This window comes from Cheilinus undulatus, linkage group 5 (genome assembly GCF_018320785.1).
Source record: "Cheilinus undulatus linkage group 5, ASM1832078v1, whole genome shotgun sequence".
NCBI classification, from domain to species: Eukaryota; Metazoa; Chordata; class Actinopteri; order Labriformes; family Labridae; genus Cheilinus; species Cheilinus undulatus.
In genome coordinates, this window is record NC_054869.1 from 31,817,903 (window position 1) to 31,840,203 (window position 22,301).

Consider the following 22,301-nt stretch of genomic DNA (forward strand, 5'->3'; position numbering starts at 1 on the left):
GTCATTTGTATTGTTCTTCTGGAAACCTCAAATACCCATATAAAAACTTTAATGATGGAAAACAAGATATTTTTGAATCACTTTGCCAGCTGATGGTGCTTGAGTAAAAGCAATGATATCAACATAAAGGCTGTACGTATACATCCCTAGGGGATCACCAGTATCTGGACTAAATTGATTTCCAATCTGACATTCAGATGTTTCCGTTTGAAACTGTGTTGGACCTACAAATCGACCTACATTCCTGAGCTTCATGCAGCTCGCGTGGCTGACAAAGATAACAGTGAAAATACAACATGAGTCAACCTTGTGATGCAAAACTTGTGTGTTCATGGTACACGTGGGCATTTTTTGTTTTGTTAAAGGACACGCAAGGATGAGGACTTGGGGATTCCACTAAGGACTCTACTCACGGCACAAGAAACCTGCTATTATTTATGCAATCATGAGGTAATAACAGTTACACAGATTAGAGCAGAAGTTCCTGAATATATATTTAGATCTTATGAACTCACCTGAGAGGGTGTGTTAGTGGGTCCTTGCGTGTGTGTGTGTGTGCATGCTAATGTGTTTTTAAGTAGGTCTTAAACAGAGCAGTGTCTGCAGATGGGTTAATGTTTACATGCAATCATTGCTTTTCATTAGAATAAAGAACAGATTAAAATGCTGCAGCCGGCTGTGAAAACGGCTCATTGATTCTGGCCAGAGCACTAATGAGGGCTCAAAAAGTAAAACAGGGTACTGTTTAACTCAACACTGGAGGTTAGAGAGCAGGGATTAAGATATACCTCACTAATGATTACTAAGCATTATATATAACTACAGTGATGGCTTGTTCATAAAAAAAATAATAATAATAAAAGTATTGACAGTCTTTAGACATTGCTGTGCATCTCATTCCTCATAAATCTGATTTTAAAAAAGTGTTAGGATACAACTTAAGTTATTTAGCTCTAAATTTAAGAAGCAAAATGTCTGAAAAACATTCAGTTTTACAGTAAATGACTGCTCACCTGCACTTGCAAAATCTTGAGCAAAAGTAAAAGAATAAAGTCCTGCTGAGTCCATTTCGAATGTAAACAATTAGTAGCAGTGATTGAAAGCAATAAAAAATAAGGAAAAATTTACCATTTAGTTCTAGCTCTTCTGACCCTAGAAATGTTACAGGGCAAGCAGTGAAAAAACAGGAAGAGATGAACTGTCTCACTGTGGTTTTAGTGCTGATTGCTTATTCCTTGTGATATCTAGCCAGTTTAACAGTGGTCTATAAAATAAAACACTGAAACAAATAGTTTGTCAAACTGTCACTTTATCAGTGGAGACCATTTCTGCTATTATTCTTACATTGAATCATCAGTCATTTAAACAATGTGTTCATTTTTGGTCAAATGTTTTCATAAGTTTTAAAGTGCATGGGCATCCAGAGCTCATCTTGGAATCCTCTCTACCTTCACTGAATCTTTTGTGCCATTCGAACACATGAATTTGGCATTCAGTGTTCTCCATACACCTCAGCTAACAAATTCAGCTGTTTTTTTTGTTCAATTTCACCAAAAATATCAAGTTAGTACAGTGCTCAACTTTTAAGCTAATCATTTTCCGACGCCTTCGCAAAAATACATGCACTTCAATCAGTGGCTAGCAGTGAACTAAAGATGCCACTTATTGGAAACCTACAACAGTTGTGTGTGAATACTCAAGCTTTAATTATAACACTGGGTGTGACTTTGGTGGTTTTATCCTCATGAGGCAGTCTCATTATTTAAAAGCCATACCTCATATTTCAAAGCTTGATATTTCATTTAACTAGTCTTAGGGAGAGAAAAAAGTGAGCACAGATAGAGAGTTAAATGAGACACAGATGTGATCTATTCAGAAGGGCTCCAACATTAAGATGAACACTTTCGGGCAATACACACTTTAAGGTGACTCACTGATAGTAATTCAACTAAAACCCAGGCTTTTAACTGAGCTGACATTGTGAAATGTGTTTGCTTTGTTTTATCTATTAAAAGTTTGTTGAGACAGAACCTAACTGTGTATCACGAGTAGAAACAAAAAAACTGATCATGAAAAACAGACTGTTCCTATAATCAAACTGTTGTTGAAATAGCATGAAAGTAAAAAAAAAATAATAATAATAATTCAGAGCAAAAATTCAGCTAGTTACAGTAACAGAGATTCCAGTGCAGACATGATCAATAAATTATCAAAGACATTTTCTAAGTTTCAAAACATTAAAGTATTAGTCTAAGATGCTGGGCTGACAGCAGCACTAATGTCTGTTAGGACTACTCTACTTGTATAAGAGCTTAAACGAGCAAAAAAGGGAACAATAATACGCTTCAATGTGCAGAAATGTCCAATATCAGTAACAATAAAAACAACAACAACAACAATAAAAATGTGTAGGACCATGAGTGATAAGCACCTTTTTTTTTTAGATTTTTTTGTTTGCACTTTTGGGATTGAACAACCTCTGTAATGAAAAAACGAGCTCTAAGATCTGAAAATCTGAAATCAATCCCCTTAACATTGTGAGTGATGCATTTGTGGGTTGTAATCGGGGTGTCCATTCCTTTCCATCACATTTACTCTCTCAGTCAGGTAACTGATGTCTATTGTTTATTTTTACTGTCTTGACCAATTGAGCTCTGACGTCATGATGAGAAGGTGGCTGCAGGTGTGAGGCCACCTCCTATTTAACATGTCCTGGCCTTTTGAACAAACTGTTTGCCTGATGAAGGTCTAGTACCGAAACGTTGTAAATAAATACATCCTTTTTTGCAAGTTGGACAGTGTGCGGGTGTTACCTTTGAACACTTTTTCTGCGTGACATTTCATAACCCACAATGGCTATGTTTGGCATCACCCACAGGAACTGTTTTTAGTCTCTAACCACATGAGAGATGCAAGGAAGACAGAGAAATCCTGGGCAACTGGAGACAACTGGTGCTGTATCACTGTGTTGTGGTACTGGCTCGACTTGTCTCACTTCTACTGAGTTTTTTATTTTTAAATTTGGGATTGTACCTTGTACTTTATTTGGCATCAAGTGAGCTGAGCTGCAACTAAAATGTGACGTTAAGACACCGCTGATCATTGAGTGTTCAGAGAGCATCTTCACAAGGTGTGTTACAAGTGCGATGTCCAACGTGGGAATTAAACCCCTTTGTTGTTGCTGTGTACTGCTGTGAAACTTCCCAAACTATCCTGTACTTTTCAATAGTATTTCTTGTCTTGCTGCTTGCATCCATCTCTTGAACAAAACATTTCTCTTTGCTATGAAAATAAGCCACAGACCAAAACCCCTTTGATGTCCTCCATTGCCCAGTTGTGGAGCCGCATTATATGGACTTCATCTACGTTGCAGAGGTCATCAACGTAAACTGTCATGGGAAATGAAGTACCTGGTACTAAAACAGAGTAGAGTAGAGCAGAGTGGAGTAGAGCTGGTTGCAAATAGGGAAAAGCACTGCTCAGCAGTCAAAGCTCCTTCTTTTTAAACATTTCACTTAAGCTAAACTTGGACTAAAGGGGGATCTGAGACTTGGTGATGTGAGACAGAAAATCCAGTAAACGGCCACTGAGTGTCATGATGAATTTTTCATTACAAAAGGAAAGTCCAGGTTTGCCTTTACAGAGACTGATGCAGTGGGATCGAGTCACATTGCACTCCCTTGTAGCTTTGGGGGGGGGTGTGAGAATCTGTTCTTCTTACACCTGTAGGAAAAAAACAGCACATTTTATTTCATTTACAAACACTTTTCAAATAATTCACTCTATATTTACGCTGATTTTAAAATCCTACAAGATGACGTGGTTTGCTTTGACATCACATTCGGGGTCTTTGTTTTGACGTGTCAGCATGAAACAGCTGGAGGAGCAGACTTTACATCACAAAGGACCTGATTCAAAGGAGAATATACATCTGCAGGTTTTACATGATGACAGGACATATCTGAGTTACCCTTCATGTCTATAATCACTTTTATCAGAAGACTTTACCATAAACACTGAGCAAAATACATCAACATTTCCCTTTTTGTTTTTTTTCACTTTCATCTACAATAGATTAATATTAATAATTGTTCTCTTATTTGAATTAGAAGCCTTTATTGTCATTGCATATCAGGTACCCAATGAAACTGCAGTGCCCAATAAAACTGCAGCAAGTGTAAATACAATATAGTACAGAATTGTTGTCCTCAAGGTGGGTTTGCGTTCAGTCTCTAGCTCCTTCCCTGCATGTCGTTCTCTACTCTATCTCATGGGTTTCCAGCTTTATTCTCTATCCTATCTGAATAAAGGTAGGGTTGTTCCGATTCTGATATCAGTATTGGAAATACATCTGCTAAAAATGCAGGTATTGGTATCAGCGAGTTTATGCACCAATCTGATACCATTTGGTTTAGCTTTATACTTTGCTTCGTTTAGCCATGCTAAATGTTAGCGCTAGAAACCAGAAATGAATTCTTCTTCCCTGCCACCGTATGAACGGGCTTCCATTCAGCAAAGAAGAACTAGGGAACAAGGGACCCGCTACAGTAGCAAAGAATGGAGGCTGCGTGACAGTTTTTCTCAGAATGTGATCGTTAAAATGCCTTCCAGATCAGCGCTTTCGTACAGAACCCTTAGTGACACATTTTAACAAAAGTTAAATAACTTTTGAACCATAAATAATTGCCTCTCACTTGTTTTTCCTCTTAAAGCTAGCCGTTGTGCTGTCCCATTGATGCTATTGATGCCTTAGAATCTCTTGTGTCAGCATTTTCAGCGAGCCTGGAACTCATGTGACTTTAGGGACTTAAATGATTAAACCCACACCAGTAAACCTGATATAAAACGTCTTTTCATCCATTTTAATCAAATTACAATCATTTATTACTGCTAGCTCGAATGCTAACTGCCATGTTGTTTCTCTCTGTGAGTGTCTGTCAGCCAATAGCAGGCTGTTCCGTAATCACGTGATGCTGCCCAAAATAGCAGAAAGGAGAGATTGAGTTCAATGCATTTGATGATTTATACAACTGTTTACATTAAGTACATATCTGTATACAACAATTGTTAACATGCGAGTTGTACATTTTATATTGTATTTGGAAAAGTGCACTAAAGTTTGTATTAACATAAAAAGAGAGAGGTAGAGAGAGTCTGTGATGCAGCCCCCTGTATTACTGTTATTTCAATATTTAGCCGCAAAACTCAATAATCAGTAGGAAAACAACTTTAGGGTCACAGAGACGCTGTACATTTACAATTCTATTTGTTGAGCCATGTTCTGAGTCAAATATAGGTCTTAAATAATTTGTTAGTCTGCACAGTCTGTCAGAAAGTTCAGACTGGTATCCAATCAGCACTTGGTCAGTTTAGTCATCAAAGGTCTATTTTTGTTAGCTTTAGTGTAGTTTTTGTCATGGAAAAAAGGCTGTCAATGAATAGTTGTAGTGGTAGTTTTAGTCGACGAAATTAACAGTGATTGGATGAACGCTCTGTCTGTCACATCTTCATGGGCCAATCAGAGCAACTAAACAAGTGACATAGCCGCTACCAAGGCGCACCCCTATCGAGGACTAAACTCTATTGAAAACTGCATAACACAAACCATGGCAATTGTAGACATGTCAGTACATGACTTTTGTGTGTGTGTTTTTTTTTTTTTTTTAAGAAAACAACTCACTGCTGTTCTTTGTTCTTCTTTTAATGAAGAAATGTTGTCAAGTTCTGATAAAACTTACACTTTAGCAACATCCACACTAATCTCTTCTGCCATAATTACACCGGCTTCTTGTTGCTGCTTGCTTACGTCACGACCCTGAAGTGCCCGAAAGTACTGCCCCTCATCGCTGATTGGTCCTGTCACTTTCTAACCCGGCCCAAACTGTTCAGATGGGAGCTTTGCAAATTGATTTGCCAGTGAGAAACACGAAAACAAGCGTATCCATCTGCTTTGCAAGGTTATGGTTCTAGTTGACACAAGATCAACTTTGTAACTCCTCTTTTAAGGTAGAAAAGTAACATAATGCTGCTTTAAAAGTTTTTAGTCTGGCAAACTCACAAAGAAAAGGCAAACAAGCAGCAGCACCTTTTCACATGTGCAAAGCCATCCTAAAAATTTCCTGACATCTGGGTGGGCTTGTCCTGTAATTATCGTCAAAATGTGCTGAGTTTACAGGAAAAAGAGACAAATATAAAGCCTCACCATTTGCAGCAGAAGTACAAAGCTCCGGCCAAACCGGTCATCAGCAGAAATACACAAAAAACAGTGAGGATGATCTGCCCTTCTCCCGTTGGCTGAAACACCAGCTCCATTTTTTCACACCTGTGGCCGTAGAAGCCGACCTCACACCTGCAAGGTAAGAAGACGAGTCATTGGTGAACACACAATGATTCACAACAGCAGACACACTCTCTCGGCACACACACAGAGGATCATACCTGCAGTGGTGTTCATTTAAGTCCACCAGCATCATGCACTTGCCATTATTCAGACAGTATTCATCAAATGAGCTGTCACAGCTCTGTGCTGACCGCTTCACCACATGAGGGCGCTCTTCTCCCTGACCTGAGACAACAGAGCAGTGATGGAAACTTTTAAACAGGAAATCTGACCCTCACATACAGTACATCTAAATATGAGTACACATTGATCACTATGACATTTATGTACTACTTAAAGTGTGTACTGGTCTACCTTTTTTACTGTTAAAAGTTCAATCACAAGTATTTCATGGGTAACAAAATCATAAACACCTTTCACCTGCATCCCTAACTGTAGGTCTTTTAAAAGACTGTTCTTCTGCAAATATCTCCATCATCAATTTCATCAACTTTCAAGCAAGATGATAAAAAATTGTTGTTACTGTTTAAAAGAACTGGTGCGTTTGTTTTGTCCCAACATGCTCCAGGATATTGAGTAAGCCATTTTGGTGTTTGGAGATACAGTACTTGTAAAAAGTATTCATCCCTTGGATTTTTTATCCTTTTATTGATTAAAAAATAAATTAAATTAAATCCATCATTAACAAATTGAAAGAATATAGCTCATGTGTAAATCTGCCTAGATCAGGCCATCTTCACTTATAGAGTTACCTTGCAAGAAGGAGATTAGTGAGAGGCCACCTACGAGTATTATGAAGGAGTTTCAAGCTTCAGCAGTTGAGATGGGAGAGACTCTGCATACAACCAGTGTTGCCTGGGTTCTTTACCAGTCAAAGTTTTATGGTAGGTTGACAAAGAGAATCATCAATCCATCTTTGTTTGTATAGCTCCAGTTCATAACCAAGGTAATCTCAAGACAGTTACAAAAATTTCAGTGTCCAGATGTGCAAGCCTGATTGAGAATTACAAACTCAGTGCTGTGATTTCAGCCAAAGGTGCATCTACTTACTTTTTTTGTCAAAAAGCCCAACTATACTGACCATTATTGATTAATAAAATCAATAAAAGGGCAAAACATCCAAGGGTTGAATACTTTTTGAAGATACTGTATTTTGTCTTTCTTGATTGTCTTTCATGCATCTGAGTCTCGTGAAAACAATTTCTAGAGAATATCCAGAGTGAAGGTCATTGATTTGATGATATACATTTCCTAGGGATGGCCTGATGACAAATCTGTCACATTGACACATCCATTAACATTTTCTGACATAACGCAAGAGCTCAAACACTAAGAAGGACAAATGTTTTACATATCAAGTGTTTACAAAAAGTGATCAATTCTTATATTGATATTATTGATATTGATATTATATTGATATATTTTCCAAATGGTCAAAGGAAAACATAAAATGTGACATCAGAATGTGTATTTTAAAGTCCTTAGGTTAATCTACTGTCAACGTTTTGTAGAAAATGATAAACCAAGAGAATTTTTAGAAAAAAATGGAACTTTCACTTGGATTCAAAGATAGAATGTTTAAATTGTAGAAAAATGTCATGTTTACTATTACCTGTTGCTTATTTAATTCCTTTAATGAGGCTTCAGCGAAAGACAGAATTTAACAGATATTTTTCTTATTAAACCAAGGGAATGACTCAGTAACTGCCTCAGAGAATTTTCATACTCTACTGCATGAGAACGAGGCAATTATTGGTGTTTTACTGCTATGTCATGCATAAATAACTGTGGTATGACATTTCCTCTTTAAAACAGATTAAGTAGATGCATGTTTTGATTGCACAGTAATGTATACCTTCAAATATTTTCAAAATACAAATATTCTCAATCACAAATTCCTTATTTGTGTTGGAAAGCTGCTCATCACTGTTACAACACTGACCTCATCCTAAAGCGTTCTAATACAACAGAATATCTGATGCAAATCTGAAATCAGTTAATCTAATGTAATTCCTACCATGTAGCCAATTAAATATTAATACTTGAAACTGTATACAGTATATCCTAACATTTGTTTTTCTTAACAAATAAAAGGGCATTTTGCTGTGATTAAGTTGTACCTGCAGATAGAGAGGCACTGTCTTCAGTTTGCAGTCTGGATGAGACGCTCTTTGTGAAAACATACGGCCACAGCAGCATGACTCCTGATGAACAGAGAAGATTACACATTACTATACAATAAACAGGATAAAAGAGGGGTGTCCCTCGAACATAGCATCTTGTCTGATGGCAAAAAAAGCACCAAGGAGTCTCCCACATCTTTTGGTTAACTCTAGTCAAGATTTAATGTGAGTTTTCTTCAACAGCGGCTTTTGCCAACCTTCCATAAAGCTTTGACTGGTGAAGAGCGAGAGCAACAGTTGTTGTATGCAGTCTCTCCCATCTCAGCTGCTAAAGCTTGCAACTCCTTCACAGTAGTGAAAGGTCTCATGGTTGCCTCTCTCACTAACCTCCTTCTTGCATGGTCTCAGTTTATGAGAACGGTTGGCAGATTTATACATGTGCCATATTTTTTCAATTTCTTGTTGATAGATTTAACTGAACTCCAGGGGATGTCCATGTCTGTATCCATCCCCAGACCTTTACTTTTTAATGTTTTTTTCTCTGAGTTGCTTGGAGTTTTCTTTTGTCTTCATGGTGTAATGGTAGCCAGGAATACTGATTAACCAATGACTGGACCTTCCAGACACAGGTGTCTTTGGACCACGTTTACTTGAGATACAATCACAATCACAATACAATCACAATATATGATCCCCATTTCACTAATAGTGAGACTACTAGTACCGACTGACTGGAACTCTGTTGAATTAGGTCAGTCACTTTAAAGGTGGTGAATATTTTTGCAGTCACTTATTTTACCCTACAGATTTTTTTTATTGACGTTACTTTGTAGAAACCTGTTTTCACTGTGATATTAACGGTTTTTGGTCACTAATATAGAAATTATTTCGGAAAACCTGAAAAATTTGTCGAAGTAAAGTAATATCAACATTTGATTTCTGATACAACATGACAATGTTTTCCCAATTTGAACCACCTGACCTGGTAAGCAAACAGAGTTTCATAGGCACAGATTTTAAATACATGACAAGCTGATTAATGTGCTTTGTAACATGATATCTCCTCGAGGAGGAATTGTTCTTAGTCCCATGAGATCTGCTGTTGACTGTGCTGGTACAATGTTACACAATGGGGCATTTAGGAAAATTTTAAGCAGGGTAATAAAACATTTTGCCAAGAAACATCAAACTTGCAGCCATATTTTCGGTGTTAACTTTGCTGAATAGGACATGATGTGATGTGTTGCCCGTCCCTCATGCCTGTACCGGCCTGCACAACTTTATTCTGTGCAGCGTTCGCAGACGCCCACATTCCTGCAGGCAGGACAGAAAAACACAGGAGCCTGTGTGCATGATGTGTCTGGTTATGGCTGGTTTTAAATCTCACTATCAAACCCTGTCCATCGATTCTCTCTCTGGGTTTCTCTCTGTTGTTGAGGCTGCACAGACACTCTAGACTGGTTGTTGGGTGTTTCTGACGTGACTGGTTTGTTTAAAGTACAGTTGAAAGTGATGATGATTCAACTTACTGTACAGTATTACTAATCAATAAATGTTAGAGTAGATCATTTATGTCATTAGCCTCTGACTCAACCCCAATACCAATCTTCAGTCAGAGTATAAATTTGATGGAAATTACCCCTGCAATTTTCTAACCATTTAAAAGTAATAAAAAGATGAAAAGATACACAAAACTCTGCTGGTTGAAACAAAGTCTGGAATATAACTGAGACAAAGATTAGTTTAATCAACCCACATTATTAAGAGGTTTTAATAAAAGGAGGCTGGTAATAAGAAGTAAAAATAAACCAACAAAGAGAATAAAAGCTATGTGGCTTTATTCTAGGAAGTATGTGGATAGCTGTGATTTTCTACTAGTTTACCTTTTTCAGGTGTTATTAATCATTACATGACTTATTAGTTTTTATAAGGAGTCTTGAATTAAGATGCAAGGGAACTACTCTTCCTCCTGCTCAGCCAGTGGTAGATGACCTTCACTGTCCATTAATGACATGGTATGATATTTAAGCAGTGAGGCCTAGGGGTCTTAAAGTATTTACTAGAATGGTGGAAAAAAGCATTAGAGAGAGACGATTATATGTTAAAGTAAAAGAAATAAGCATCAATACACAGTAGGGTTGCTCAATTAATGCAAAAATCATAAGATTATGAAACATGAATACTCATTCATTTTACATCTGTGTCTGTGAGTGAATTTCAAATGATTTAATAACCATCCTTTTACTTTAAGGGGCCGCCACAACCAGGAGAAAAATTCTTTTAGTTATTAGGCATTGCTCCAGGTCTGACTCCTCTGAAATGGTTCACTATCACTGAGGTTGTTTTACCTTTTTTATTCACCAGCAGCTGCCATTCTCTCATCTACTGCAGCTTTTCAAATAAACCAGAGTCTGTGCCATGGCTCCTCTGCTCCTCACTTAAATTAAAGTGAGAGCTGTTTTGGTTGGAGGGGCAGAGCAGGGCATTTGCCGTACATGACAAAATGAGCAGAACATGCCATGTGGCACAGCAATCGTTTTAATCTCAATTACTGTTTTTGTGGTCGTTTGAAGCCAAATTGTACTGAAACTGAAAGTTAATGAAAGGCGCAGCTGTAGTAGGTAGCTGAGGTGGACTAAAGGATCTATCTAACAGAAGACATTACCCAGATCTCATTAGGGAGCTCTGGATTTATCTCACCTGGGACACTGAGTCAAAAATTTGCTGTTACTAAATGTAAGTTATGTATAGGGATGTTTTGAGACCATTTTTTCTTCCCGACACGATTCCGATACTGAGGTGTTGGATATCCGCCAATACTGAGTACAGTTAGCATTCAAGTTAGCATTTGAGCTAGCGGTAATAAATGATCGGAAGTCAATTAAAATGGATAAAAAGATGTTTGATATCAGGTTTACTGGTGTGGATTTAATCATTAAAGTCCTCAAAAGTCACATGAGTTCCTGAAAATGCTGCTGCAAGGGATTAAAAGGCACTAATAGCATCAATGCGACAGCACAACGGCTAGCTTCAAGTGGAAAACACGAAGAGGCGACGATTTATGGTTTAAAAGTTATCTAACTTTAGATAAACTGTGTCACTTCTTGTTCTGTATGACAGCGCCAATCTGGAAGGCATTTTTAACGATCACTTTCAGAGAAAAACTGTCACGCAGCCTCTGTCTTTGCTACTGCAGCGGGTCCTTTGGTTCTTCTTCGCTGCTCTAAAAACGGTAGCTTGTGCATGCAGTGCTTTCTAGCAACGAAGAAGAATTGATTTCCAGTTTATAGGGCTAACATTTGGCATGGCTAAACAAACCAAACAGTATCAGATCAGTGCATAAACTCGTGTGCTTGCCTATACCAATACCTGCATTTTCAGCAGTGATTCTGATACTGGTATCAGAATCAGAACAACCCCAGTTATGTAAACATTAATTGTAATTGCTGTCCTTTATAAAAGTTACCTGTAGGTGCAACATTATAATCAAAAGCATAATCTGGCAGGGCAGCTTGATACACCAAAACAACCAAAAAGCAAGTGTTTCAAACTGTTTCATGTGTTTTTACCATCACAGTCGAGGTGTAAGTGTGCCTACTTTACTCAGTTCAGAGTTCAGATCAGGTTCCTGATCACCTGTCTTACTGAGGCCCTTCTCCCTCGATTGCTCAGTTTGCCAGGATGACCAGCTCTTGAAAGAGTCCTGGTTGTGCCAAACTTCTTCGGATTAAAAATAATGATAGAGGCCACTGTGCTCTTAAATCACCTTTTCCTGTAGCCTTACATGGAACTGTGCCTTTAAACAATCCTGTCTCTGAGCTCAGCAGGCACATCCTTTGACTTCATGGCTTGTTTTTTTTTGCTCTGATATGCTTTATCATCTATGGAGAGGTTGTGCCTTTCCAAATCATATCCAATCAATTTAATTTACCACAGGTGGACTCCAATCAAGGTGGTCAGATGGTTATTGTGGGTTTACTTTTCAGGTGTCCAGGGGTTCTTTACAGCTGATTTCCTCTAAACTCCTCAGAGATTCCTGATATAACTGCTTGGAGAATTTAAATTAAATGTATTTTTAAAGTAAGGATTAGAGAACAATCTAAACCTTGAATACTCATTTATTGCTGACCTTTTATTTAAAACTCTCAATAATCACGTCAATCCCAGACACAAACCTTGTGTTCCTTTAAATGTCTAGATGCTGGCCTGCATGTGCTGTGTAGAAATAGTGTTTAAATTTTGATACCTACATTTTTTTTCATCATGCTTCTGTTCTTTTCTTCTGTTCTTTTACATGCATATGACTTCTATTTGTAACACAGAAGTTTCTACATTTGCTTTGTAAAGGATGTGATGACTTTCTAACTACTTGTTACTCAGCTGTTTATGTAGGCTGCAATGTTTCCTTGGTTTACGTTTTACGCAGTGAACCTGCATTACAAGAAAGTGACAGATTTATTAGGACCACATGGCATCAAACACTAAACCTTCACATACTGATTCGTTTTCCATTTCCCTAAGGCTCAGAGCTCAGGGGTTATGTCAGCACATTAAAACAGGTATGTGGAAGTCTAAAATCTTCCACTTCAACCTGGATGCATCAGTCAGCATTCATTATCTATCAATAAAAGACAGCAGTGAAATGATCAGTGGTGTGCAAAATGAAAATTGTTTAGTTGTTTTTACTCTGTGCTTTTTAAGGCTTTAATATCATTTGAAATGTATGTGTTTTCATTGACTTTGACTTGAGAGAAGAGTCTGAATCCCCACCTCTGCCACTAAAAGGGCAAATATACAAGTGATTAGTGGTCAGACAAAAGGAAGGTGCTGAGTAAATGTAAAGTTCTGCAAAAATAGAAGAAGAATGAAGTTTTTTAACACTCAGAAATGGCAATAACATGATGAAAAAAAACTATGCAAAGGTTTAGCCCTGCAATTTAAATCTCACTTGGGTTATGTAAAAGTGCTGCTTTATAATTTAATAAGAACAAACTGCCAGATGCACGGCATTCTTATCAAAGGCTTGTCACTGTGTTGGGGGTTAGCCAATCAGATTTTGGGGGCACCTGGATGGCCACGGCCCTGGATTCACCCCTGGTCAGGTAAAAAATGACATCCAGTGTAGCAAAGAGGAGAGAATTTAAGAGGTTATCTTCACATTCAGACACAATACAAGACTTCATGTATGTGTCATTGCCTTACAACAATTTGAAAATGATTTACTTTGTGAATAAGTCCTGAAATTGCAGAAAGTGTATCAATTTATTCTGCTATTCACTGCCATAATCGACTTGTTTCATTCATGAGGGCATAATTCCAAGTTCAAATTTTGTCATTATTTTACAAGAAAATATATTTCAGATTCCCTTCACAGTTTTTAATTTTGCCATGTTGCAGCTTGATGCTACAATAGTTTAAATGAACCATTTCTCATTAATCTACTCAGTACCCCATCATGATAATTGAAAACAGAATATTAGAATACTGTACAAATTTATGAAACATACAAAATTGAAATATCACATTGACATCAAGATACAGAACCTTTGCAAAACACTTGAAACTTAGCTCAGGTTCCTCCCATTTCTTTTTATCATTGCTGAGATGTTTCTACACCTTGATTTAAGTCCTTAGCTTTAATTTGTTTATCACTGAGGAGAGGCTATAAGCTCAGATCAGTGTCAGTTGACAGTGATGGTTGTCCCTCTATAACTTTGTCCCATCTCCACACAGGATCTCTGGAGCTCAGTCAGAGTGACCATCAGGCTCTGGTCACCAGCTGTTGGAAGAGTTCTGGTTTTGCCAGACTTCCTCCATTTGAGATTTATGGATGCTGCTGTGCTCTTGGGAACTTTCAGTGCAGCAGATTTTTTTTAGCCTACCCCAGATCTGTGCCTTGCAACAATCCTGTCTCTGTACTCAGACAGGATCCTTTGACATCACGGCTTGAGTTTTGCTCTGATTTGCATTGTCAGTCGTGAGGCCTTCTATAGAGGTGTGTGCCTTGCCAAATCATGTCCAATCACTTATTTTACCACAGGTGTACTCCAGTCAAGGTGTAGAAACATCTCAGCAAAAATCAAGAGATAATGACAAAGGGAACACAAATTCTGTTTTCCCATCGGGGTACTGAGTGTAGATTCATGACAGAAAAATGAATTAAATGACTGTAGCATCAGGCTGTTAGATGAAAGAATGGCCTTTCAGTTTCAGCATGAAAAAAGCACATCAACAAATTCTTCTTGATAAAAATTGCTATTGGGCTTATACAAAGTTCAATAGGGCTACTCACTTCTGTTAGAAAATATCGGCGTGAATTAATTTTCTTCAAGAACAGCTTCATATTTTACCATAGGCCATGTTACAAACTGTTTTTTTTTTATTTTCAGCAGGCCACTTAAGAATGGACAATGCCACAGTTGGCCTGGAGGCCATAGTTTGCTATAGCTTTAGTCATTTTAGCAATCCAAAAGCCTGCCCTTTCAGCCTACTAAATCACTATCCTCATGTAAAAATGATCACTTATTTTCTTTATAGGAAGAGAATGAAATTCAAAGAAAACTTAAGGACAAAACTAATAAGAGTAAGCTATAATGAGCGTGAACTTTTAGATAAAGAGGAGTAGACTATGTGTGTAAAAAGTTAGGACGGAAATTAAGCTAATGTGACCAAGGCCTACGTACTTTTGCTAATATGTATAGGCTGAGAAAAGCTACTTCAGTAGACTTTACTTACTAAGTTACACTTCAACATCCCGGTTAATTGGTGTTAATTCATTCAAAGTGTAATCAAAAGTAGGAAACCAACTCTTTAGTTCGGCCAAATCGACATATTGAACATAAACTTACCAATAAGTGAGAGGAGCGCGGAGGATTTGCGGTTCCCCATTTCAGAGCAGATAGCTAACAGCAGACAGGAGGCTCTCTCTCTCTCTCTCTCTCTCTCTCTCTCTCTCTCTCTCTCTCTCTCTCCGGGCGCAGGTAACTCCTGTTTCCGACTCTAAATAATGATGAGGTGAAAAGAGCAGCCGGTGACACCCCGGGCAGACACAAAGTCGAAACCAATGGGTTTAATCCTGCGGTCTGGGTGGGGTGAAAGACTCCTGTAATTTAGGCTATTTCACACTTCAAAGGTCCAAATAAAAAGACGGACCCTGTAGGCAGTAGAGAGGAGGGGCTGCCTCTATCACCGTCATCCTCCCATTACTCATGATGATGATGATGATGGACTCATCCTTCTCACCTGTAGCTTAGCTAACATGGTTCACTGACTTACGTAAAAGTATTTTAGAGTGTAAATACCCCAAGGTTGTCACAATTTGTAATGGCCAAGGGTCTTTTGATGGTGAATAAAATGTCCAAAATACGGGTTTTCAGGCTCATCTTCAGATTGAATCTGCCTTAAAGGGCTGTCTAAATTGCACGATTGCGTTGACATCTTTGAATATTTGAGCAATTTGGACTGTTTGCAGGAACTGACTTGATTTTTTGTTGCCAGGAAATCATATTGGAAGCAAATATTGGACGCAAAGGACTTTTTAAGTCGTTTCAGTCACCATATAACCAAGTTTTTAGCTTGACATAAGTACAACTAATTTTGTAGTCAGTTTCTTTTGTTAAAAACAAAAGACAATTGGATTTTTTTTTCCTAAACAAGAATAATTAAGGCAATGTAAGCCAATCTTCCAAAGTTTATCCACATAACTAAGCCTGACTTAGTTATTCTGTTGCGAAACTACAAAATACTACATTATCGATGAATAAATGCCCCCTGTGATGCATTGTGGGTATTTCAAATTAGTGATAAACGGCTTTTCTAACAATCAGGAATAGATGAACTGCTAACTGAAGACATGGCAGAGGTGATGGATCAGATTAGTGGGATTCAAATCAGGGGATATGTAGGCAGAATTTTCCCATGATGCCCTGGGGCAGAGTGTTTATATGTGTTTAGATATGTTTAAATGTGATCAGGTGAGTTTAGATATTGAATGTCATAGAGAGATCACTGCTGGGATTCCTTTGCTCATCTTTCTGATGGATTATCGTTGATTTTAATGGTCAACACTTTTGCACCATTAATGAAAAGTCCTTGAACATGTTGTTTAGAGTTCAATTTTAACAGAAATTTAAAGTGTCGGAAAGTTTCTTAAGTGTAGTTTTAAAAAGTCAAGTTAATCCAACATAAATGTACGAGTAGTGATTAGTCAAAAAAAAAAAGTTTATTCCACTACTCAAAATCTTTGACGAAATCAGTCTCAACAAAAATTTTGAGCAGTTTCGACTTGTTTGGTTTTACAGTGAGCTGTAAGGTTCAAGAACTTTAAAACGACCAAGAATGTGTTTATGTCAAGCATTTATAATAGAGCTATACGGATGTACTGAAGCAATGAACTGATGGACTACTGTGTGGTAAAATGGCATGACATAAATTAAAAATATAAATATTTGATGTGGTCAGTTTCAGGTCTGATGCTTTGAAGCAGTAATGAGCAAGTATTGTTGGGTGTTAGGTATTTATAGTTCAAATATGGGTAGGACTTGCACTTACCCTGCTATAAGAAAAAGATACTTCAAAACTAAGTTTTCCCTTAGTTAAATACCATTACCATTAAATACCATTAAATACCATTACCATTACCACATACATTTTAAAACCATCGTCACACGTTATATTCCTTTTGTTATCATAAAAAGTAGCTACCATTTTTCCTGCAAAAGAAGAAAATAACATATTTCTTGAGCCTCTTAATCAGACAAGCAGAGCTACAGTAACGGATTATAAATATGTGTTTACAGTATGTGTGCTAATTCACCTCTCACAGAAATTTAAGTGACACAGATTGTTTTTCATACATTTATTACAATAATTTAAATAAATTCAGCACTTGAAATAAGTTAACAGCAATATAATAAATATACTTTTTTTTTTTAAGCAATGGTTCTAATGTAGAGGGTCGACACCCAAAAGTGGGTCATGGAGATGTTTTGTGTGGGTTGCAAATTTGTGCATGGAAATATGTGTGGCATAATGTGGCAAAACATGATGTACAGAGGCCCTAGGCACATTCACAGCCATACTTTTATGGTTTTGTTTTTTTACATATTTACTTCATTTGGTGTGAGAACTGGTAAGAAATTTGGCTGATCTCTTACGATCTCAACTTTCTTATCACATTATCTTGGGATAACAAAGCTGGTTTGCCCATGATAACGTGATTATTAATCAAGATTTCTAAAAAACATGCATGCATGTCCTCCCAGAGCTTCTGTAAGGATGTGCTTTTAAAACATGTTTGTTTTTGTCCTGTGTTTTTGTTCAGTCATATTTTCATTCATTTTACATATACATAACCCTAACACAACAGTTTTCATTACATATACTTGAGTACCTGAAATTTTTTCAGAAATTTGGGTCACAGATTATCATTAGGAAGTTGGCAGGGAGTCCTGAGGCTAGATCAGTTGAGAACCACTGGTTTACAGGACAATAAAGCGATTCATTTCTAAAGATATTTTACATAAATGGTCTGCTCCAGGTCTGATGTGTATCTTTCCTCAGTCTGCTGCTCATGCTGTGGTGTGTCTTTCCTCAAAGAGTGAAACTTCTTGAAGAGATGGTGAAGATGATGTAGATGATGAAGAGTTAGCGTGTCACACGGACGACTCAGAAGGTGCAGATTTTATAAGCGGTGCTGATTTTACACACCTGGAAAACAAAAACACCAGCATAAGAAAGTATAACCTTATTAAAGTTGGACTTACTTATTTTTTATAGTTTGAGCAACAGAGAAACTAATAACTAGTTGATACTGCATACACAGTTTTGCTGACTAAACATTAATTTGACTTGCCAATAATTAATTAAGTTAATAATCTAAGGTTTAAGTGAAGACAGTGTAGATATTTGCTAGGATGAAAATATTGAGGAGCTTCTGGAAAATGTCTACTGGTCTCATTCATTTTACATGAACATCACTAGAACCTAAGCTAAGTTCGCCTGTTTGGATTTGATTTGGAGAACTGGTTGTGTTTTTGTGACTGAATTAATTAGACTAACTTTATAATCAATTTTGTCTCTTTTCTCATGCTGTTCAGTTTGTAAGAAAGAATGTTGAAATAAGTGTGTTTCAAAGTAAAATCTTTACCAAATGTAATTATAAAGAACAGATTTATCCATTTTGACACGAGTATAGTCATAAACATCGACTTAAACCAAAGTGAAAATAATATTTGAAAGAAAGTAACTATGGTCTTCATTATAACTCATATATTTACTTTGATTCAATGTAAATTGTTACATTGGGGTTAATCAATTTTAATCATTTTAATCTAAATAATAATCTTCATTAAATATTAATAACATTAGTATTTACATTTTTTGCTCCTTTTTGTTTGTTGTTCCGTTTTCAGGCTGCTGTCCTGTTATTTAATAAATTAAATTAATATTTCTGTTTATCTACATAACTAGTTACAGTCATAGTTATTAATACTTCCACAATAACCAACATTTAGTCATACACATCCCAACAATCCCCTATTTCATCACACTAGCACATTTGACTGAAAAAGCCTGCAGATACTTGCCTCTTATAGGCAAAGCAGTAAAACAGGATAGCCAGGGCAATGATGAGCATCACAACACCAAAAATGATCCCAATCAGTTGCTCCAGCTCAGGCTTGGTGCGGGTGTTGTCGGCAAAGAAGAGACAGCGAGTTCCGCTATATGAAGACGTGCAGCTGCAGAGCAAACAGAGAAATATTGTGAGGGCATTCCAATGGAGGACACGAACCAACATGTGCATCAAGATATGGAGCACGGTTTACTGATCAGTGACTGGAAGTAAAACTCATTCAAGATTCTTACATGCAGAAAGGTTTGTCGCTGTCTTGAGGGTACATGCACTGTCCACCATTCTCGCAGTAGTTCTCATGTTCGCTTCCACATGATCTGTGTGAGCGCAAAACCCGAGGCCCCTCCACGCTGCCTGCAGAGAGAGACAGAGCAGATCTATGTGGTCAACTATCACAGAGTAACACAAAGATGTGCCGAGAATTAATGAACAGTGAAAGGTAAGTGATATACAAACAGTTCTGTGGGGTGAGCTATTTAAACTAAACATATTTCTTTAAAATTATCTTTAAAAGTTAATGATGACATTTAAAGTGAGGGATGGTCACATTTATTAAAATCCACTTGCTTTGGATTTTCATTGTTTTTTTTCTTTGTGCAGTTACCTGGTTGTAAGAAGGATTACTCATTACTAAAGTATTAAAAGATTTATTGGTTGGCAAAGTTGGGCCCTCACGTAATGAGCATTCCCCTCAAAAATGTGTCTCTCTGATCTCTACCTGTACTCTCAGATCTTCCTCCTCCATGCTCTCCACTGTACCTCCTACCAGCTTAACTATGGGGTCTAAAGCATTCAGTTCCCTGTGTTTTAAACTCTCTCCCATCAGACATCTGTATCACCGACTCCACACTTTCAAATCCCACTTAAAAACCCACCTTTTAAGAATTGCTCACTCATTGTAACATCTCTTCCTTTCATTGCAAAAATTTTCAAGAAATGTAACCCAGAATTTCATAGTTTAACAAGTTGGAAAATTACAAGAAAAAACTTGAAATTTCAGAGTTTAAAAGTCTTGAATTTTGACTTTAGAAACTCATACATTTCAAGTTTTTAAATCGTAACTTTTTAATGGTTTAAAGACGAAAATTTACAAGAACCCAAACTGAAAACAGTGTTTTGATTCTGGACTCTATGATCTCAAAAATGTTTAGTTTTGGTTCATGTACATTTTCAATTTTTACTCTGAATTATCTTTTTAAACTTGAGAATTTTGAGTTTACTATTCTTCTATTCTATACTTTCTTCTAGAGTGCCCCTAACACACTGTAACATAATAGTTTACTTATAGATCTCTTGTAAAAAAAAAAAAAAAACAAGTATATATAGGCCTGTTGTGCTGGGATTTTGTCAATGACAACAAGCAACACTGATGTTTACTTTTTCCAACTGGGTCATGGGGGCAGCACTTAGCTTTGCTTAGATAAGAGTAGGGGGAGCCCTGGGGAAAAAGGTTGGGAACCACTGCATCATACTATAGTAATTGAAGAATAAAAGAATAAAAATACCATCACTGAAAAACATCATGCCTCTATCATTATGTTCTTTAAGAATGATTTTTACTTAAGTCTGTGTCTATAAGAATCTCAGCTTACTGTTGTTGATCTCTGTGGTCACTGTCATGTCTGGCAGGCTTGGTGTCTCTGTGGTTTGGAGGATGTCACTCAGGACTGCAGATTGTCCTGCTGAGGTCAAGAGAAGGAGCACTGCTGCAGCTGAGAGAAGAGCTGGAATAAAACAGAAAAAATGACAGTCAATGTATAGATTTCAATGCAAAACATTTTTGTGTGGTACAAATTCCATCATACACAGGATTTTTTATTCTGCTGTATACCTGTTCTAATACTTTGACCAAATCCAGAAGATTTGAGCGCACCACTTCCATTCTTTTTGACCTTCAACAGTTACTAGTTACTTTCAGGATTGACTATAAAGTTCTGTTTCTAGTTTTCACAGCCCCTACATGGCCAGGTACCAGCTTATGTGTCTGATCTTGTAACTTTTTATGGACCTAGCCTGAGTTTGAGATCCTCTGTCAAGAGATTTGTTTGTTCCTTACTTTAGACTGGTGACTAAAGGTGACTGGGCCTTTACTGTTCAGGTCCCAAAGCTTTGGGATTCCTTGCCAGAGGATCTCAGAATAGCCAATGCTGCATCAACTCTTGAATTCCTGCTAAAAACATTATTTTTTATTAAGGGCCTTCTCTTAAGCACTGTGATACCTCAACAAAATTAAAATACTTTTCTTGTTTAGGTTCATGCATTCGATCTTATTGCATGTTAAAATCTTAATGTTTACAAATCTGCTGATTTCCATCAAATGTATTTCAACAGTCTACCTGTTAGGCCCCTCTGGTTTGATATGAAATGATACGCATGCTACTTTGCTGTACAGTTTGCTACACCATCAGAACATATTCTACTATCTGATTAATGAAAGAAAAAAATGTTAGTTTATACCATCATTTATCTTATTTAGGATCCAAGTAAAAAAGAGACTTACCCCTCCCTGTGTTCGTCTGTCTTTGTGTGATCATCATGTTTTCTGTCGGTGTGATGTCTGATGCTGTCAGCGCCTTCTGCTTTTAAAACATGCTGTTACAAAGCTTAAATACTCTTCATCCAGCTACTGTCAAGATCTGATTGGCCAATCAATGAAGAGAGGACTTTTGAAAAATGAGAAGCATTTCCTTCCACCATTCTATTTGCATCATTTCCTTTGGCCCGGACTCCCTGCATGCACGGGCAGAGTTTCCAGGTTGGTGGTGGTGGTGGGTGTGAGTGATTTCCCTGAAGCTCTTAATGTGGTTTCTTCCCTGGACGCCTCTGAGGCTACGTAAGTGCTTTGAAAATTGCCAGTTTGCCCAAAACGCTTCCAGTTGCAGTTTGAGGGGTTGCTTCATTGTTGATTACAGACCACAATTTATTCTAAAGGGTGATAAGAGAGAATGTTTATGTGACTGCTGCTATCCTTACATCATTCAGGATAACAGAGGACATGAGAAAGATAGAGGCATGTGTGACAGGAGTCAGAGATGAAGTGAAGCAGGGCTCAACATGACACTCTTGCAGGTTTCAGGAAAGAAAGAATTCTATCATTAATAAAACATCCATTAGAAGAGTCTGTCTTCAGGATTCAAGGAGTAGCTAGAAGTGTGATGCTTGAGAAAGATTTATAAAAAATATTGTGTTCTGATTTTTTTTAATC

The 22,301-nt window shown here is 37.3% G+C and overlaps 2 protein-coding genes across 2 annotated transcripts; both read right to left on the bottom strand.

The window, feature by feature from the left end:
* Positions 1–1,396: 1,396 nt before the first annotated feature.
* Positions 1,397–15,364, bottom strand: LOC121510199 (proepiregulin-like). Its single transcript, XM_041788149.1, has 5 exons — positions 15,312–15,364; positions 8,461–8,544; positions 6,439–6,565; positions 6,203–6,349; positions 1,397–3,723 (listed from the first exon to the last, which is right to left on the bottom strand). Exons 1-5 carry the CDS (start codon positions 15,349–15,351, stop codon positions 3,666–3,668), a joined length of 456 nt encoding a protein of 151 aa, XP_041644083.1. The 5' UTR covers positions 15,352–15,364; the 3' UTR covers positions 1,397–3,665.
* A 2,047-nt stretch (positions 15,365–17,411) lies between these two features.
* Positions 17,412–21,652, bottom strand: epgn (epithelial mitogen homolog (mouse)). Its single transcript, XM_041788454.1, has 5 exons — positions 21,597–21,652; positions 20,689–20,820; positions 19,330–19,450; positions 19,050–19,202; positions 17,412–18,171 (listed from the first exon to the last, which is right to left on the bottom strand). The coding sequence occupies exons 1-5, from the start codon at positions 21,631–21,633 to the stop codon at positions 18,117–18,119; spliced, it is 498 nt and encodes a 165-aa protein (XP_041644388.1). The 5' UTR covers positions 21,634–21,652; the 3' UTR covers positions 17,412–18,116.
* Between the last annotated feature and the right edge of the window lie 649 nt (positions 21,653–22,301).